The 17987-nt window shown below is 34.0% G+C and overlaps 1 protein-coding gene across 1 annotated transcript; it reads left to right on the forward strand.

The window, feature by feature from the left end:
* The first annotated feature begins 15425 nt into the window (after positions 1-15425).
* On the forward strand, positions 15426-16426 carry LOC145094760 (uncharacterized). The gene has a single exon (XM_079032816.1). The coding sequence runs from the start codon at positions 15590-15592 to the stop codon at positions 16352-16354; it is 765 nt and encodes a 254-aa protein (XP_078888942.1). The 5' UTR covers positions 15426-15589; the 3' UTR covers positions 16355-16426.
* Positions 16427-17987: the final 1561 nt, after the last annotated feature.

Below are 17987 nucleotides of genomic sequence, written 5' to 3' on the forward strand. Positions count from 1 at the left end.
CCATCATTGCCACAAGATAGGGCATTGGAAGAGAAGTTGCCCGGAATATCTGCAAGCCATTAAGGATGGAAAGATCGAGCCATCTTTGCAGGTATATACACAATTAGATCTAGTAATTCATCTCACACTATTTATTGGGTTCTTGACACAGGATGTGGTTACCACATTTGTTCTGACTTTCAGGGACTAAGAAGAGATATAGATGTGGAGCAAGGAAAAATAAATCTAATAATGGGAAACAGAAGATCGTCGTCTGTCACCAAGATTGGAGTGTATTCTTTAGTGCTTAGTAATGGATTAGGTCTATATTTAAATAATTGTTGCTACTCGCCAGATATGGCAAGAAACATCATTTCATTTCATGGTTTGTTTAGACAAGGATTTAGATATTCGTTTAATAATATGAATGGTTCTATTTATGCTTATCTAAATGGTATTTTATACTTTGAAGCTATGCCTTGTAATGGAATTTATGAAACTGTTATGGTTGTAGATGTTGGATTAGTGTCTAAGTCCATAACTATTTTGGTATGTACTTGACCCGATGGTGCATGGTCCTTTTGGGTTGCCTTCACCAAAGCAACTTGATTGGAGAAATAAATAAAGAGAGAGGTTATTATGATTTATTAATATGTTATAAGAATAATATATTAAAGGAGAAATCATATTTGTTTAATTAATATTGGTCAATAATTAATTAAGAATTAATTTTGTGATCAAATGTAATTAATTAAACTAGAGGGGCTGAATTGTAATTATGTGATAGTTTCAAAATAGGGCAATGGTTATCCTTGTTAAAGAATGGAAGAATTCAAGGATAAGGATATCATTAAAATCGTCCAAGGTCCAAGAGATAGGGATTTTCAAGGCTTATCTTATGGTTGCTTGATGGGCAAGTAACTAGATAAGGATAAGGACTGAAACCCTAATCCCAACCCTATATAAAGACCCCTAAGGCCTTAGGATTTCATACACTTGATCCCTAGAAGTCCTAAGGACGAAATATTATACCTCTCCTCTCTCTTTATACCTTCTCCATTTGCTCTTGGTGTTTGTAAGCCATTAGAGTAGTGAACTTGTGACTCTAAGCCTTCCAAAGTCAATACAAGGAGATTTGGGATTGTTATTGCTACATAACAATTAAGGTAACATTATAAACCTATTATCATGTTAATATGATTATTTGAATGCTAGAATTAGGGTTTATAGTCTTGGATAACCTGCATGTACAATAGAGAAACCTAGATCCAACCATTAGGGTTTGTATGAGCACATAGGATGTCTTATGACCAAAACCCATAAGTGGTATCAGAGCCTAGCTTGGTTTCAATTGTATTGATGCATTAGATATCTGGAAAATTCGTTTTTTGGGTTTCTGGAGGCTGGACTCGCCGAGTCCATAGCTGAACTCGCCGAGTCCAAGGTGACTCGACGAGTCCAAGCCTGACTCGACGAGTCAACTCGTCAGATGAGGATAATCTCAGGATTTCTTGCTGGTTTTGGATTGGGATAGTTACCTTATCATGTTAGATCAATATTAATCCGATTATATGATATATTTGACTATAATTTTGATCTAACTGAAGATATTTATCAATTAATAAGATAATTGTTTCCTTATAAGATAACTGTTTCCTTATAAGATAATTGATTAATTATTTTTGACTAAATTGATAAATTGTTTTGCAAGAAATCATTAAACAAATCAAATATGGATAATTATGTGATTAAATGTTAATTTAAATTATTTGTTATTTGATCCTTGTTGTTATCAAAAGTTTCATATTTTCCCCTTAGGTTTTATAGTTTAAATTTGAACCCAAAAGTTTTATTGTTTTGAAATTTAAATAGTTAAAACCCTAAAGTTTTGGAAAAGGTTTCAAAACTTGCCCTCAAGTTTTGGAATTTAAATTTTGATTAAATAGTTTAATTTTGATGTATATTTAAATTCTAAACCCTAATGAAATGTTTCAAAACTTGCCCTCAAGTTTTGGAATTTAAAAGTCGATTAAAAGTTTAATTAGGATCGTTAAATTCTAAAACTCTAGTATAGTTTTGAAAAAGTTCAAATCACACCCTTATGGTTTTGTTAATTAATTAAGGTGTATAATTAAAAGAAGTTTAATAAATCCATAAAAGTTTAGGTTTACAATTTAATTGAATTAAAAGTATAATTGTTAAATTAGACCACCTAGTATTTTGACAGTATAAAATACACCCTATACTATATATAACATTAAAAGTCTAACATTATATATATGTATGAGTAAAAGTCAGTCTTACCGTTAGTAGGCCTCATTCACGAAGCTGGTCTATAAGGGGTGTTTAAGGAAACTGCCTATAAAATGGCGATTGAATGGGTATCCACTCTTACCCACCGCACTCTTGACTAGTGGAGGGTCGTTAGCCGAACGGGTAGGATAGGACGAAACTTTCCATTATAAGTATAATGAAGTATAAAAGTAACTAAATGTTTTCATAAAATTCCCAATCTTAGTTACTTAGGCAAAAGTGAATTGATGCAATTCCATGAAATTACACTTTGTGCCCTTGCAAAGACGTTAGTGGAGCGTGTGTGGTTTACCGGCACACTAAATGGTTCTAAGAAAAGGTAGCAAAGGGTGACTCAATGTTTGTCATAATTCGGTGGAGCGTGTGTGGTTTACCGGCACATCGAATAAGTGACTGTAACATGTGAGGGCACCATGTAAGTTTGCATGGTTATTCACACCCGCTTTGTGATCCTCGGCATCCCAGTCACAAACAAGAGGGGCATATCGAGATTTAAACATGCCATTGAAAGTTCAATGAATCTCAAAGGATCTAGGAGTTTTCATAGATTTAAAACTTAAATTTTCTTTTTCGTTTTTCATGGTGGAAATTAGTAAATCGTCATTCACTTACCTTCAAATGTTCTATGATTTGGGTTACGACATCCCTCTCCCGAGTTGTAGAATATTGTGTTGGGTCCTAGCCTTAGTATCTCATTTGGGTGATTTACTAAGGACTCAATCAATCAACTAACTTGAATTCATTTTCTCCCGTTTTGTAGATGTTAAAGTTTGACAACTATGGTCTTCTCAAATCCCGTGGAACAAGCATTCCACATGAAGATGATATTCCACGATTCGATCGAGGAACAAGAAATCATGCTTCACTTCCTCCTCCTCCTCCAATTATTCTCCCTAACCCACAAGTTCAAAGGCTTGAAAATTTCAAGAACACTCAAGCCCTTTTGGCAAGTAAACATAAAGAAGGAAAGTCTGTGTGTGCACACGTCCTAGGGATGAAGTCACACATTGATAGGTTAAGAATGTTGGGATCCGTTGTCTGTGAGGAAATGGCTGTTGATTGGGTTCTTCAGTCACTTCCCAACACATATAGTGAGTTCGTAAGAGAGTACTATATGATGAACTATGACGTGACCCTTATAGATCTCACCTATATGCTTATTGCTGCTAAATCAGCAATGATTTGGCGCAATAGAAAAGCAAAGTTGATTGGTGAATCTGCCTTCGAGACCTCTATGGATATAGACAATGGCAACGAAAGGCGATGTCTGAAGTAGTTCCATGTCCTGTTCCAAAAGAGTCGATTTGCTTTTATTGCCAAGAGAAGGGGCATTGTAGACGAAGTTGCCCTATTTACCTAAGAGATCTAAGAGATGGGAGAGTCAAAACGTATGGCTCTAATTTAGGTAAAATCCATTGAGTAACTCTTTTAAGCTTCATTCTAGATTCTGAATACATAATGTGATAAGATTACAATTGATGTTTTGTAGGATCGAAGAAAAGAAAGGAAGCTTAAGGGAAGAAGTGAGCAGAATCTAACCGTGAAGGAATGGATTTCGATCGCGTTTCTCGAAGATTAGATTCTTGAGCTACTACTTAGAGTTAGAATTGGATTGCTAAGAAAGATGTATTAGCATAAGTTTTTCAATGAGTTGCATTGTAAGAACAAATTTTTCCGCAATAAAATAAATTTTGATTTTAAATTTTATTTATTTATCCTTACAAAGGCGTGTATAAAAAATTGATGTTAAAATGTTTCTATTATTAGCAATAATGGATTTGGTTCTTATTTATGTTATGGAAAGTCGAGAATTTACCAAATAGGGAGAGTTTCTCATCGCCCAAGTTTCAATTGGACAGAAATTTGGAATCACGCAACTTGGTTGCATGATGAATGAGAAATTTCATATTTGGAAATTAGACTAATTCATTGACAAAGTGTCAAGTGAAGGACTAGGAGATCGAGCACACAAAGTTGCGTGTTGATCAAGTCCACCACAAGAATCAGAATAATATTCGTCATGATTTACTAAAGGTTTAGTAAATATGATTATACTTACAAGATTAAGTGTAATTCGGAATTGATTAAAAAGGTTTAAATCAATAGCAAAACGAATAAGAAGAATCATGTAGGCAGAAAGATAAAAGTTTCTCCATTCTAAGAAGAAGGGAGAGTAGCTTTTATGCTTTATGATAGGTCTTAATGATTAAGAACCATATCTCAATTGATCCTCTAAGTGAGTCTTAGCACAATTGTATGTCTAAGAAGAGGAATCAAGAATTGAAGAAATGGTTAAATCAAAAGGTCAATCGTACTTCATTCCAATAACAAGTCTTAGAGTTAAGATTGTGACAATGAGTGAAAAGTATTAAAGGTTTATAACATTCATCAAATGTGGAAAGTTGTGATGTCTTGGATAAGACAAAGACCAACTAGGACCAATTTATGAAGAGTTTTGATAAAACCTACACTAAATCTTGAATGTTTGGTTGTCAAGAATGGTTATTGACAAGACAATCTTATATGTCAAGGAGTCAGTGGGAGTCTTAATGGTCTTGAAAGGTTTGAAGAACAAATCAAATAAACCTTATCGATCATCACTCGCACACGAGTTGAGGTTTATAACCTATCGTGTTGACATTATTTTGTTTCTGTGCCATTCCACTTGAGTTAATTATGCATGTGAGTTCTATGAGTTCTCATTTTGAATGCATAAAAGGCAAGGACCTTGATCAATGGAAAGTACATTGATAAGAAAAGGTGAGCTGCTTAACTACTTGGAAGACATAGTGGGCAGCTGTGCTACCATAAGGGCAAGAAATCGAGATCAAGAAAGTTCGATCCATATGAGTTTGAATTTGTCGTAAACTTTGGTTTTAACAAATTCACATGGATAGGAACAAATACACCGTTTAAATCTAAGTGTCATCAGATTTCCTCCTTCATGAAAATGATTGTGAGGAAATGCTTTCACTAAGAAAGATTTAAGAAGATAGTGATTGTAAAATTGCATTCTCGAATTCGATTATGGTTATGGTATCCCTTTCCATAATTTGAATTGTGAGGTTTGGCAATTAGTCTTAAGTGTTTAGACACACATATAAACTATCGAAGGCAAAGGTGTATAAGTTCAAGAAGCATTGATAAAGGATTATCAAAGCACTAAGTATTAGAAACATGAACTTAAGAAATTCAATAAGTATTGTTTTGGAAGTTAAGATGTTTATGAATACATGTCGAAGCTAGTGGGAGCATAAGTGTTATGTTTTATAGTAATCATAATGATAGTGGGAGCATAAAAGTTATGATTGTATGATTATTATGGAAAGTATTGCAAGTTGGCAATATTAATTATAGAAAACAAGAGTCATTCTTTGCAAAGTCGTAAGGATGGAATAGTTGTTTTGCTATAGTTAAGGGAGAGAATATTATGCTTCATTTCAAATCTAAAGGATTAGGTTCAGAAATGTTAATAAACTTGGTCAAAGGTACATAGTGTGTTCTTAAAATTTCGATTATGATTACGGCATTCCTCTTCACAATTCGAATTTTGAGAACATAGCAAATAAAACATTATGCGTCGTGTCCCATACACTTCGGGTATAGGATCGATTGCAAAAGCTTTAATGTTTGACCATTCTAAAATTTTCCAAATGTATAGCGCATTTAGAGGGAAAAAGGACTACAATCGGTTTTGAGTAAAATAATTAAACAACTATCAAAGGACAATCCAAAGTTCGACGAGGATTGGTCGCTTGTGAGTAGTTGGAAGTATAGTATTGGAAAATATGGAAATGTTTCCATATTGGATGGACCATATCGACATCATTATGAATAGATAAGATTCTATTAAGAATGAGTTGTCATATGGAAAATATGGAAGCGTGTCCATATTGGGAATTGAATATGTAAATCTATGTCTAGATTAGAAACTTTTATGCAAAAGGATGTTCAAAGGAATGTACTTTGAGTGAGAGACATCATATCTAAGGAATTGTCTTGTAACAATCTCTGATAGAGGACTTTGTAATATCATTGGCAATAGTCTTTGTGACTTTGGTGCAGTGACATTACGAAAGGATAGTTGCATAGAATGTTAGAATCTAGCATATTCTATAAGTAGCAAGAATTTGATATTCTTACACTTATGAAAAATGGATTTGGAGTTGTGAAATGAGAAGGATTGGAAATGTGTTCAAATGTGATCTATTTCACAAAGTAAGAACCATAGGAAATCATTGTGTGCATGCTAGGAGCATGGGACAAGTGCTGTAATTCAAGTAAGAAGTTGATTAACCGAAACGACAAATAATGAGTAATCGATATGGTGATAAATAAAAGGTGTTTTATTTATACTCAAAGGTTTGAGGCCATATGGGATTAGTATTATTCTTGTGTTTCACATTTGCATGTTTTGACTTCCAGAATAATTGATTTTATTAAGAATAATCGAATTATTCGAACGGGCCACAGTCGTTCATATGTTGGAAGTAGATATGAATGAAGACTGTCGTGAATTGGTGTGTGGATTGTCTAGAAAAGTATTAGACATAAGCAAATGTTTGCTGCAACGTTCATGAGTGCTTATGAATATGATTTGAGCCTTGGATTAAACCCACGCTCACTTGGATCACTCCATGAATTGTATCACGAGTAATTAGTGAGACGATAACATCTTATATTCTTGAAACCGAGATGTGTGAGTTGTATCTTGCGAATCGGTTGCACATTGATAATATGTAAATGCACTAGTAACTTGGTGTTATAAAACATATTATTGTGTGTAATTCGGTAAGTGAGTGCAAGCAAGCATTTTATCAAAGTTTATCCATTCCTTTTATTCAAAGTAGAATTAAAGTGATATCTTTGGGCCCCTCGATGGTTTAGTGATGACAAACGTAAATGCTCGGCCGGGCTAGGGCTAATTTGATTTGTTCAATTAGTCAGTCGTCATAAATCGGGAATCGAGATATAGTACAAAGAGAATGATTTGAAATCATATCTCATATGATATCTAGAATGGAGGAATATATGATCCCTTATCAAAGGACACACGTATCTGATAGGATCAGAGTTGACAGCAGCTTTGGAAAGCTACGATTGCAGATCAGGATCCGAAGTCATACGCAGAACAGTTGTTAGACTTATCCAAGTGGGAGACTGTTGGATTAGTGTCTAAGTCCATAACTATTTTGGTATGTACTTGACCCGATGGTGCATGGTCCTTTTGGGTTGCCTTCACCAAAGCAACTTGATTGGAGAAATAAATAAAGATAGAGGTTATTATGATTTATTAATATGTTATAAGAATAATATATTAAAGGAGAAATCATATTTGTTTAATTAATATTGGTCAATAATTAATTAAGAATTAATTTTGTGATCAAATGTAATTAATTAAACTAGTGGGGCTGAATTGTAATTATGTGATAGTTTCAAAATAGGGCAATGGTTATCCTTGTTAAAGGATGGAAGAATTCAAGGATAAGGATATCATTAAAATCGTCCAAGGTCCAAGAGATAGGGATTTTCAAGGCTTATCTTATGGTTGCTTGATGGGCAAGTAACTAGATAAGGATAAGGACTGAAACCCTAATCCCAACCCTATATAAAGACCCCTAAGGCCTTAGGATTTCATACACTTGATCCCTAGAAGTCCTAAGGACGAAATGTTATACCTCTCCTCTCTCTTTATACCTTCTCCATTTGCTCTTGGTGTTTGTAAGCCATTAGAGGAGTGACACTTGTGACTCTAAGCTTTCCAAAGTCAATACAAGGAGATTTGGGATTGTTATTGCTACATAACAATCAAGGTAACATTATAAACCTATTCTCATGTTAATACGATTATTTGAATGCTAGAATTAGGGTTTATAGTCTTGGATAACTTGCATGTACAATAGAGAAACCTAGATCCAAGCATTAGGGTTTGTATGAGCACAAAGGATGTCTTATGACCAAAACCCATCAGTAGATAACCTAGGAAATGATGTGTTGTGTATAGATTCTTCCAATAGCATGGATAAAGCGTCTTTATGGCATTGTCGTCTTGGACATGTCAACAAGAAGCGCATAGCCCAACCCCAAAAGAATGGAGTGTTGGACTCATTCGAACTTTGGGAAGATGACACGTGCGAATCTTGTTTACTTGGAAAGATGACCAAGTCACCCTTCACTGGAACATGTGAGAGGGGTGAGGGTATACTAGATCTCATACATACTGATGTATGTGGACCCTTCAGATCCACCACAAAGGATGGAAACCGCTTCTATGTGACTTTCACCGATGATTATGGTAGATATGGGTATATTTACTTAATCAAGCACAAGTTTGAAACGTTTGAAAATTTCAAAGAGTTCAAGAATGAAGTGCAGAATCAATTGGGCAGGAAAATCAAGATGCTTCGATCTGATCGAGGAGGAGAGTACCTAAGTCTTGAATTCCACGGCTATCTCAAGGAATGTGGAATAGTTTCACAATTGACGCCACCTAGAACACCACAGTTAAATGGTGTGGCAGAAAGGCGCAATCGAACCCTGTTGGACATGGTTCGTTCTATGATGAGTCGTGCTTCACTACCTATCTCATTTTGGGGGTATGCCTTAGAGACCGCCACCCATATCCTTAACCGAGTCCCTATAAAGAAGGTTGCCAAAACACCTCACGAGATGTGGACGGGGAAAGCTCCCTCGTTGGCACATATCAAGGTTTGGGGTTGTGAAGTTTTCGTAACACGAGAGACTCATGACAAGCTCGAACCTCATAGTGAGCGATGTATTTTCATCGGCTACCTGCAGAAATCCTTTGGATATCTCTTCTATAGACCGAGTGAAAATGTGATCTTTGTTGCGAGGAGAGGGGTTTTCCGAGAGAGAGAACTCATAAGACAAGGAGATAGTGGGAGGCAAATCGATCTTGAAGAGATTCAAGAGTCGAGCGATGAAGGAACCTCTACCGCTGGCGCTCAACCCGAGGGGGAAACTCAGGTTGAAATAATTGACGAGTCATTACCTCTTAGACGTTCCGAAAGATTTAGAGTTCAACCCCAGTTGTATGGTTTTCATATTACTACCGAAGGGGACACGTATATTAGTGATAGTACACTAATAAATCTAGATGAACCTAATTGCTATAAGGAAGCCATGGCAGACCCGGAGTCTGCAAAATGGAAAGAGGCAATGGACAGCGAGATTCAGTCCATGTATGACAACCAAGTTTGGAATTTAGTTGACAATGTACCCGGACGTAAGACGGTTAAATGGATCTTCAAGAAGAAGACCGACATGGATGGGAATGTGCACACGTATAAGGCGCGATTAGCTGCGAAGGGCTTTACTCAAACTCCCGGAGTTGACTATGATGAGACATTCTCACCAGTTGCGAAGATAAAGTCTATTAGAGTGATGCTAGCTATTGCCGCATTTCATGATTATGAGATATGGAAAATGGATGTCAAGACCGCTTTCCTTAATGAGAAGTTGGCTGAGGATGTTTACATGGCTCAACCAGAGGGTTTTGTCGATCCGAAGCATCCAAATAGAGTGTGCAAGCTTGAGAAGTCCATTTATGGACTTACGCAAGCGTCTCGCAGATGGAATCTTTGCTTTGATGAGAAAGTCAAAGAGTTTGGATTTGTACGAAGCGAAGATGAATCATATGTATATGTCAAAGCCAGTGGGAGCATAGTTAGCTTTCTCGTTTTGTATGTCGATGACATACTGCTCATAGGAAACGACGTCCCAACTCTGCAGGAGGTTAAGTCGTGGCTTGGGAAATGCTTCGCTATGAAGGACCTCGGAGAGGCTTTCTATATTTTGGGAATAAGGATAGTGAGAGAAAGAAGTAAGAAACTAATAGGACTTAGTTAGAATACTTACTTAGATAAGGTACTAAAACGTTTTAGTATGGAAAACTCGAAGAAGGGAGAACGGCCGATACATAGTAATGCCAAGTTCAGTAAGACTCAAAGTCCGAGTACCGAAGCTGAGATAGCTGAGATAAACCGAGTACCTTACACTTCCGCAGTTGGCTCGATCATGTATGCTATGACTTGTACTCGACCTGATGTGGCCTTTGCTTTGAGCATGGTCAGTAGATATCAAGGGAATCCTGGTAGAGCGCATTGGATTGCGGTCAAGAATATCTTTAAGTACCTTCGGAGGACCAAGGAATGGTTTCTAGTCCTCGGAGGGAGTGATGACTTGAAGGTGCGAGGGTATAGTGACGCCAGTTTCTAGACTGACAGGGACAACTACCGTTCGCAGTCGGGATGGGTCTTTACTCTTAATGGAGGAGCAGTAACTTGGAAAAGTTCCAAATAGGAAACTGTAGCTGATTCAACGTGCGAATCAGAGTAGATTGCAGTGAGCGAAGCGTCAAAGGAGGAAATATGGTTGAAGAACTTCATTGGTGATCTTGGAGTTGTGTCTGCCATAAAGGAGCCCATGGAAATTTTCTGTGATAATGAAAGAGCGGTTGCTTTGACTAAGGAACCGAGGGATCATGGTAGATCTCGGCATATCGACAAAAAATATCATTTAATTAGGCATCGAGTATAAGAAGGATACCTCGTGGTTAAGAGGATATCATCATAAGATAACCCAACAGATCCGCTTACGAAGGGACTGAGCAGGGTTAAGCACTTGCAGTATGCTAGGAGTATTGTTCTGAAGGATGATATTAGTTTAGATTAGATAGTAATTGAAACTTGTAATAGATAAATTTAATTGACATTTGATGATTAAATAAAGGAGTATTATTTATAAGTAATGTTACTGTCTTATGTTAATTGTTTAGCTATTGTTTCACTTTGCATGTTTTGACTTCCAGAATAATTGAGTTTATTAAGAATAATCGAATTATTCAAACTGTCCACAATCGTTCATATGTTGGAAGTAGGTACGAATGAAGATTGTCATGAATTGGTGTGTAGATTGTCTAAATGGTATTAGACATAGCAAAGGTTTGCTGCAACGTTCATGAGTGCTTATGAACAAGTTTTGAGCGTTGGAATAAACCCATGCTTGCTGGAATCACTTTGAAGTGATCGCAAGACGATAATATCATATGGTCTTAAAACCTAGATATATGGTTTATTATTTACTAATTGGTTGTACATTGATAATTCGAAACCGCATCAGTAAATTGATGTACTAAAACGCATTGTTGTGTATAGTTGGTTAGTCAATAAGTAAATGCATATAAGTCGAAGTTTATCTGTTACTTCTATTCTAAGAGAATAAAAGCAATATCACGGCCGCTCGATGATTTGATTTGACTTATGTGCCGGGCCCGGTCAGGACTAAATTCATGTGTTCAATTAAGATCTATGTCAAATAAATCTGAGATCGAGAAAAAAATAATTGCTGGACAATGAGTATGACAATGTCTTATGAAATCGTCTGCACGATATCAAAACAGAGGGTTGTACGATCCCTGATCTAAAGGACAGGTTACTGATATAATCAGAGTTGACAACGTCTTTGAGAGCTACGATTGCTAATCGGATTGTGTTTGCGTTTATAGTTACTAGACTTATCCAAGTGGGAGACTGTTGGATTAGTGTCTAAGGCTGTAACTATATTTGGTAAGTACTTGACCCGGTTATGCATGGTCCTTTTAGGTTTCCTTCACCATAGCAACTTGATAGGATGATTTAGAGAGAAGAGATATTATTATTAATGTATTATAAGAATAATATGTTAAAAGAATAATTATATTATTTGATTAATATAAGTCATAAATTAGTTAGGAATTAATTTGGTGACTTAAAGAGATTAATTGAATAAAGGGGTATAAACTGTCAAATGTGTGAAAGTTGTATTTTGAGCTAATAATCCTTATGGATTTAGGGTTGGACGATTTTAGGGATATGGATCACCTAGAAATTGTCCGAGGCCTTATCTAGGAAGGGATTTGGATTGCTTTGAGGCTAAGTTATCCAATTAGGGTTTTAGGGTGAAACCCTAGGAGCTCAAAGTATAAATAGACCCATAGGGTTGAGGAAATCGGCACTTTTGTGATTGGAGAAACCCCTAGATTCGATTTCCCTCTTCCTCATCTCTCTCAAATCATCTTCTTGCTATTTGGTGTTTGTAAGCCATTAGAGGAGTGACATTTGTGACTCTAAGCTCCAAGAAGAAGAAGAAGGTTTTCAAGCAAGTAACTCAAGGTATCATTCTAGATCTGTTTTCATATGTTTTAATTGTTTGTTTACATTAGATCTAGCCATGAAAGTCTTGGATATGTTGCATGTTCAATTAGTTAAACCAAGATCCAAGCTATAGGGTTGTATGTGCACATAGGTAAAGTTCTTATGTCCAAAATCCATCAGGTCCAACATCAAGAAGTTCAATGAAAATTTTAACAAGATTGAGCTGGTAGGTCATTACAATGTGTCGGTCATGGTGATCATTATAGCTTTGTAACATGTGTTGATTTTGATGGTGATAAAGACTTGTGGTCATGCCATTGTCAAGAGTGTCGTGGGTGATGCTAGTGATTTTTGTTGGCTAAGATTGAAGGTTTGATATGACATTATCTCTAAATATCTCGAGTTTGCTAGTGATTTTTGCAGTCTTGAGTTTTGATGTAATTTGCTTAGCTTTTGGCTATCAAAGTGAAGGGTTCAAAGTGATATTTTAAAAAGTAAATTGGTGGAAAAGTCACAAACTCGTAAACATAAAATATAGAAAAAAAATACATAAATGGTCCCTATGGTTTACACATAGTCACAAACCCAGTCCCTGCTACTTGAAAAGACCAAAATACCCTTACACTAATGGATGAACAGTAACGGCTTCAGCAAAAAGGGTCATTGATGCAAGTTTTGGAAACCACAGGGACCATGTTCGTGAAAAAAAATTAGTAGGGACTGACTCTGTGACTTTTGGCAAACCATAGGGACCATTTTTGTAATTTTGTCTAAATAATTGTTTAAGAATATTATATAATCATTTGGTGTTTTGGTTTATGGATGAAGCCTATCTATAAATCTTTATGTTGTCTATGTTTGGAGACTTGAATTTTATGTTTGAATATCTAAATTGGAATTCTGTTTTTGTTCCTTTTCTTCATTTGAGTTGTAAACAAATTGTTTAGATATCGGTACCAATCAATCTGGAAGGAGAATTTTGGCTCGTATGGTATTTGATGTGGTTAGAACAAACAATAATAATTTCATTGGAGCCATTGTTACAAAAACAATATTTTTAATAGTGGTAGGGACTAAAGACGCAATAAAACCAAACAATAGGGATCCCTCAAGTTAAAAAAAAAAAGATTTTGCACTAACTAGGTACATTGTTACAAAACCATTGTCCATGACCTATATCTTATATGGGCCCAAAATTTTTAAGGAATTCATTATATATATATATATATATATATATATATATATATATATATATATATATATATATATATATATATATATATATATATATATACCCGTCCCAGATGGTTTACAATAGAGACCACCGTCCAGGACCTATATCTTATATGAGCCCAAATTTTTTAAGGAATTCATTATATATATATATATATATATATATATATATATATATATATATATATGAGGGTGAGGTTCAATACAGAACCATAATTAACTAATGAATCGATTTTTTTAAACTTTTAGAACTTATTTTTTAATAAAAAAAAATTAAAAATACAGAAATTCATAACTTTCTATTATTTTTCCAATAATATCAAATTCGAAAAAAAAAAAAATTTCGTCAAATTCATAATTTAAATCTAAATTTGGAGAATCAATAATTATGGTTCTTTATCGAACTTTTCCTTTTATATATATATATATATATATATATATATATATATATATATATATATATATATATATATATATATATATAATCGAATATGTTATATTTAGAAGTTAATACAAATAATTTTTTTTTTACAAAAAAGCTTGATGAAATTTATGTATTTAAAGAGTCTTTTTTTCTCTGACCGGAGGCCCAAACTATATTTGTAGCGACCGTACCCAAACAACAAAATACAAAAATCTTTGGTGTAATTTACCCTAATAATAATAAAACAATTATAACTAATTTATCATTTCTACTGGCTAACGTTTTCAGCACTAACAATTGGGTGCAATATTTTAAAGGGCTAATGATGAAATTTTTTAAATATCTTCAAAATTTCGTAAATTCTATATTTCTTAAAATTTGCATTTCACCATTATTTTTTGGTAAAAAGTTTCATTGCGGCCATTGTTACCTTCTAAAACCGGTTTTAATTATAACAAGAAAACACTATTTTTTCTAAAGTTCAGTTTAATCATCAATATATGAGTGTTTTTTAGCACAAAATGAAAATTAGTGTTTTTTTAGCACAAATGCATGTCATAATAATCGTGACAGAAGTTTTTATCAAAAAATAGATGGTTTGTTTTATCACAAATAAAAATTAGGTAGTTAAAGAAAACATATGAGAATATAGTGATTTTTTAGTGATTAACTTTATTTTAAACTTTTAACCGAGCAAACACTGAAAACAGTAATAACGTTTGACATAAAATTTTCATTTCAACAGTTTCATATTATAATGAATCATTGTAAGAAATAATGATTTGTTGGATATCTAATGAGATATGCGAAGCCAGTCTCCAAAGTTTCATTTGGTTTCTTGCTCTCCACTCAACTCAAGCCTCACGTCATGGATTTGCTAAGAGTACCTTTCTAGAATGTCAACTATCTTTTATTCTAGTTTATTAATTTTAAATTACGTTTTCTAAATCAATTTAATGAATGAACATAAATATTCTGTATACATAACCATAAGGCTTATTTTATTATTTGAATTTTAATAAAATATATAAAGAACTCAATAACGAGAAACAGCTACCTTATTGCGACATTATTTTCACATGCAAGTTCCAGCTAGTGGAACAGAATTGTATAAACCACCCATTTGTATTCAAGGGTTATCATCTTTTATGTTTATAAGTACGATATGATACAGAATTTTATAAATTAAATAATAATAATTTTCATGATAAATTACTTATTTTCAGATTCAAACGGCATCTTACAACTCTAGTTGGTGATAAATAGATGATTTGACTCACATATTATAAATTTATGAAGTAATAACAAATTTGGTTCTTAACAAAAATGATAACTGGAAGTATCCTCCTATTAATAAAACAAGGAAAGTGATGACATTCCCCTCTCTATATATACCCCTTTCTACTAAATTCTCCTCTATCTCGTTCATCAGCTTGTTCTTTTTCGATCACAAAAAAGACAAAAGATTCCTGGATATTTCAGCGAGATGCAACAACAGGAAAAAACCGAAGGGTCAGGAATCTCTCCTAGCTTCAGTTGTTACTCTTCTGATAGTTTAACATCCATAGCAGTCGCCAAAGTCATCGGTGAAGAACAGGCAAAAGATCATGAGTTCTCGTTTGTTTTAAGCGATGAGGATGTTTCAACCGAGGAAAACGAATCACAAGGACGGACAGTTTTTCCTGTTTTCAATCGAGATCTACTGATGAAAGATGAGAACGATCATGAGCCTAAAGCGAAGGAAAATGAGCTTCATGTTTCTTCTTCTATTACTGGTTCGTTACAGAAGCTGTTTATAGAAGAACGAGAGGAATCTTCTTTGTATTCATCATGGGAAGAGGAGGAATCCGAAAGTCAACATTCTAAAACATACTGCGTACTGTGGAGGACTAAGGGCGACTGTGGATCGCCACCTCGCATGAATAAATGTAAGAAGAGTAGTTCCACCGGATCAGGATCCAAGAGATGGAGTATTCGGTGTTTGCTTCGGCGGAGCAACAGCGAGGGTAAAGAACCGATGGTGTTGTTGACTCCTAAGAAGGTTGATAGTCAAAAACAAAAACGGAATTCCGGTGTGGTTTCAAAAGTCGCAGGGCGACTGAAGGTGCAAACTCCTGTACATGAACTGTTTTACGTGAGAAGAAGAGCTGAAAATGAAGTGGTTACGAGGAAGTCGTATCTACCCTACAGGCAAGATCTGGTAGGGTTCTTTTCAAATGTCAACGGAATTCGGAAAATGCTGCCATTTTAAATATAATCAAACCCTTTTTTTGTTAAAAGTTATTATTTCATTTAATCTTTTTTCACACCAATTCACTGTAAATATCTCTCTATTAGATGTTTCTTAAAAACAAAAGACTTCTGGTACGTAAAGTTTACCAATAATCGATGAAGTAGATACTTTGTCATAAACAATTGGTTTAAGAATGTGTACTTTAAAACATGAATGAGATTATACATATATATCAAATTGGATAAACATTTTGAATTTTTGTTTCTCACAATAGTACCCATAGCAGAAGATTTTATGGAGTCTTTTGCAAAACTAAGGCTGTTTTGAAAAAGCTTTGTAAAAAGAGAGTTGATTGAAATTGGTTGGTAACAATATTAGGGTTGACTAAGAAATTGAGTCCCCTTAACACAAAACTTGATTTTCAAAATTACAAATGTAGGCATGTAGCCGTTCAAGTTTCCATATATCTAACAATTTATCAAATTTACAAATGTAGCATGTTGTCCTTCATGTTGAGGGTTTAACTCTTATTGTAAACATAGGTGGATTTAAGGTGTATTAAGAGTAGGATAGATTTATCGTTTAAAAAAAAATAATAATAAAAATTAAAATGTATCATTAAAACGGTAATAATTCTTTGAAGGAAAATCTTATAGAAATAATATTATATAAATTATAGTTTATTAACTTTAGTTATATACTCATATTTTATATAATTAAAAAAATATACCTACATCAAATTTCTTATATACAATATAATAAAAGATATTTCAATTTTTGAATTGTGTTTATACAAACATTAGTCAAAAATTAAGCAATTTAAAAAATATCGTATTCATGGTCTTTGGATTTAATTATATATTAGACGAATATGTGTATCTTGCGTTAGGCCTGTCAAAAATATTCGATACCCGATTAATCAACCCAACCAGCGTGTTTTCAAATTGTGTAGATTGGAGTCACGTGTATCGGGTATCGAGTTTGAAGATTTGGATAATCTTTTAAAATGATATTTAATTAGGACGGATATAAGGTAGGCATAAAAAAAACCAGATATACCCAAATACCTGATTTTAATTTTTTATTTATCATTCTTAACCTATTGAGCCGTATTATACTAGGTTACAAATTCATGTAATTTCATAAGCTAAAACAATTATTCATCTTTAAAATGACCTTATGTGTGTCTAAAAAAATTGAGTCATAGCAATGCTATTTTTGTTATGGAACAAAATCCTTTTGGTAAATTATTTAAACATTTTAAATACCACTGCAAAATGGATTCTCTTTAATTTTTCTATGGTCAAATCATTGTTTAAATATTCTCAAAGTCATTGCTTAAATCTCAAAGTTGTTATGCTTAAATTCGTTTTCACATTTTGGATTAATGTTTTGAAAATTCAAGAAGTCGTTTGATAGTTACTAATTGAGTTTGTACTGACTGAGTTAGTGTTGTCTGAGTTAGAACTTCTGACTCATGTAGAAGTCTACATCTAACTGAAACCATGTTGTTTGATTATATCTCTGACTGACCACGTTGAATGATACAAAATGACCATATTACCCTTATATAGCAAAATTTGTTTTTATCAAGTATTCAATCTATTTTTAACACCAATAAAGACATCAATATCATTGTACTTTTAAAAAA

Source organism: Lactuca serriola, chromosome 3 (genome assembly GCF_051521515.1).
Source record: "Lactuca serriola cultivar US96UC23 chromosome 3, Lser_US96UC23_V15, whole genome shotgun sequence".
In the NCBI taxonomy this organism is placed as follows: domain Eukaryota; kingdom Viridiplantae; phylum Streptophyta; class Magnoliopsida; order Asterales; family Asteraceae; genus Lactuca; species Lactuca serriola.

Excerpts from the sequence above, each read along its gene's own strand:
- LOC145094760 (XM_079032816.1), top strand. The coding sequence starts at position 15,590 with ATGCAACAACAGGAAAAAACCGAAGGGTCAGGAATCTCTCCTAGCTTC.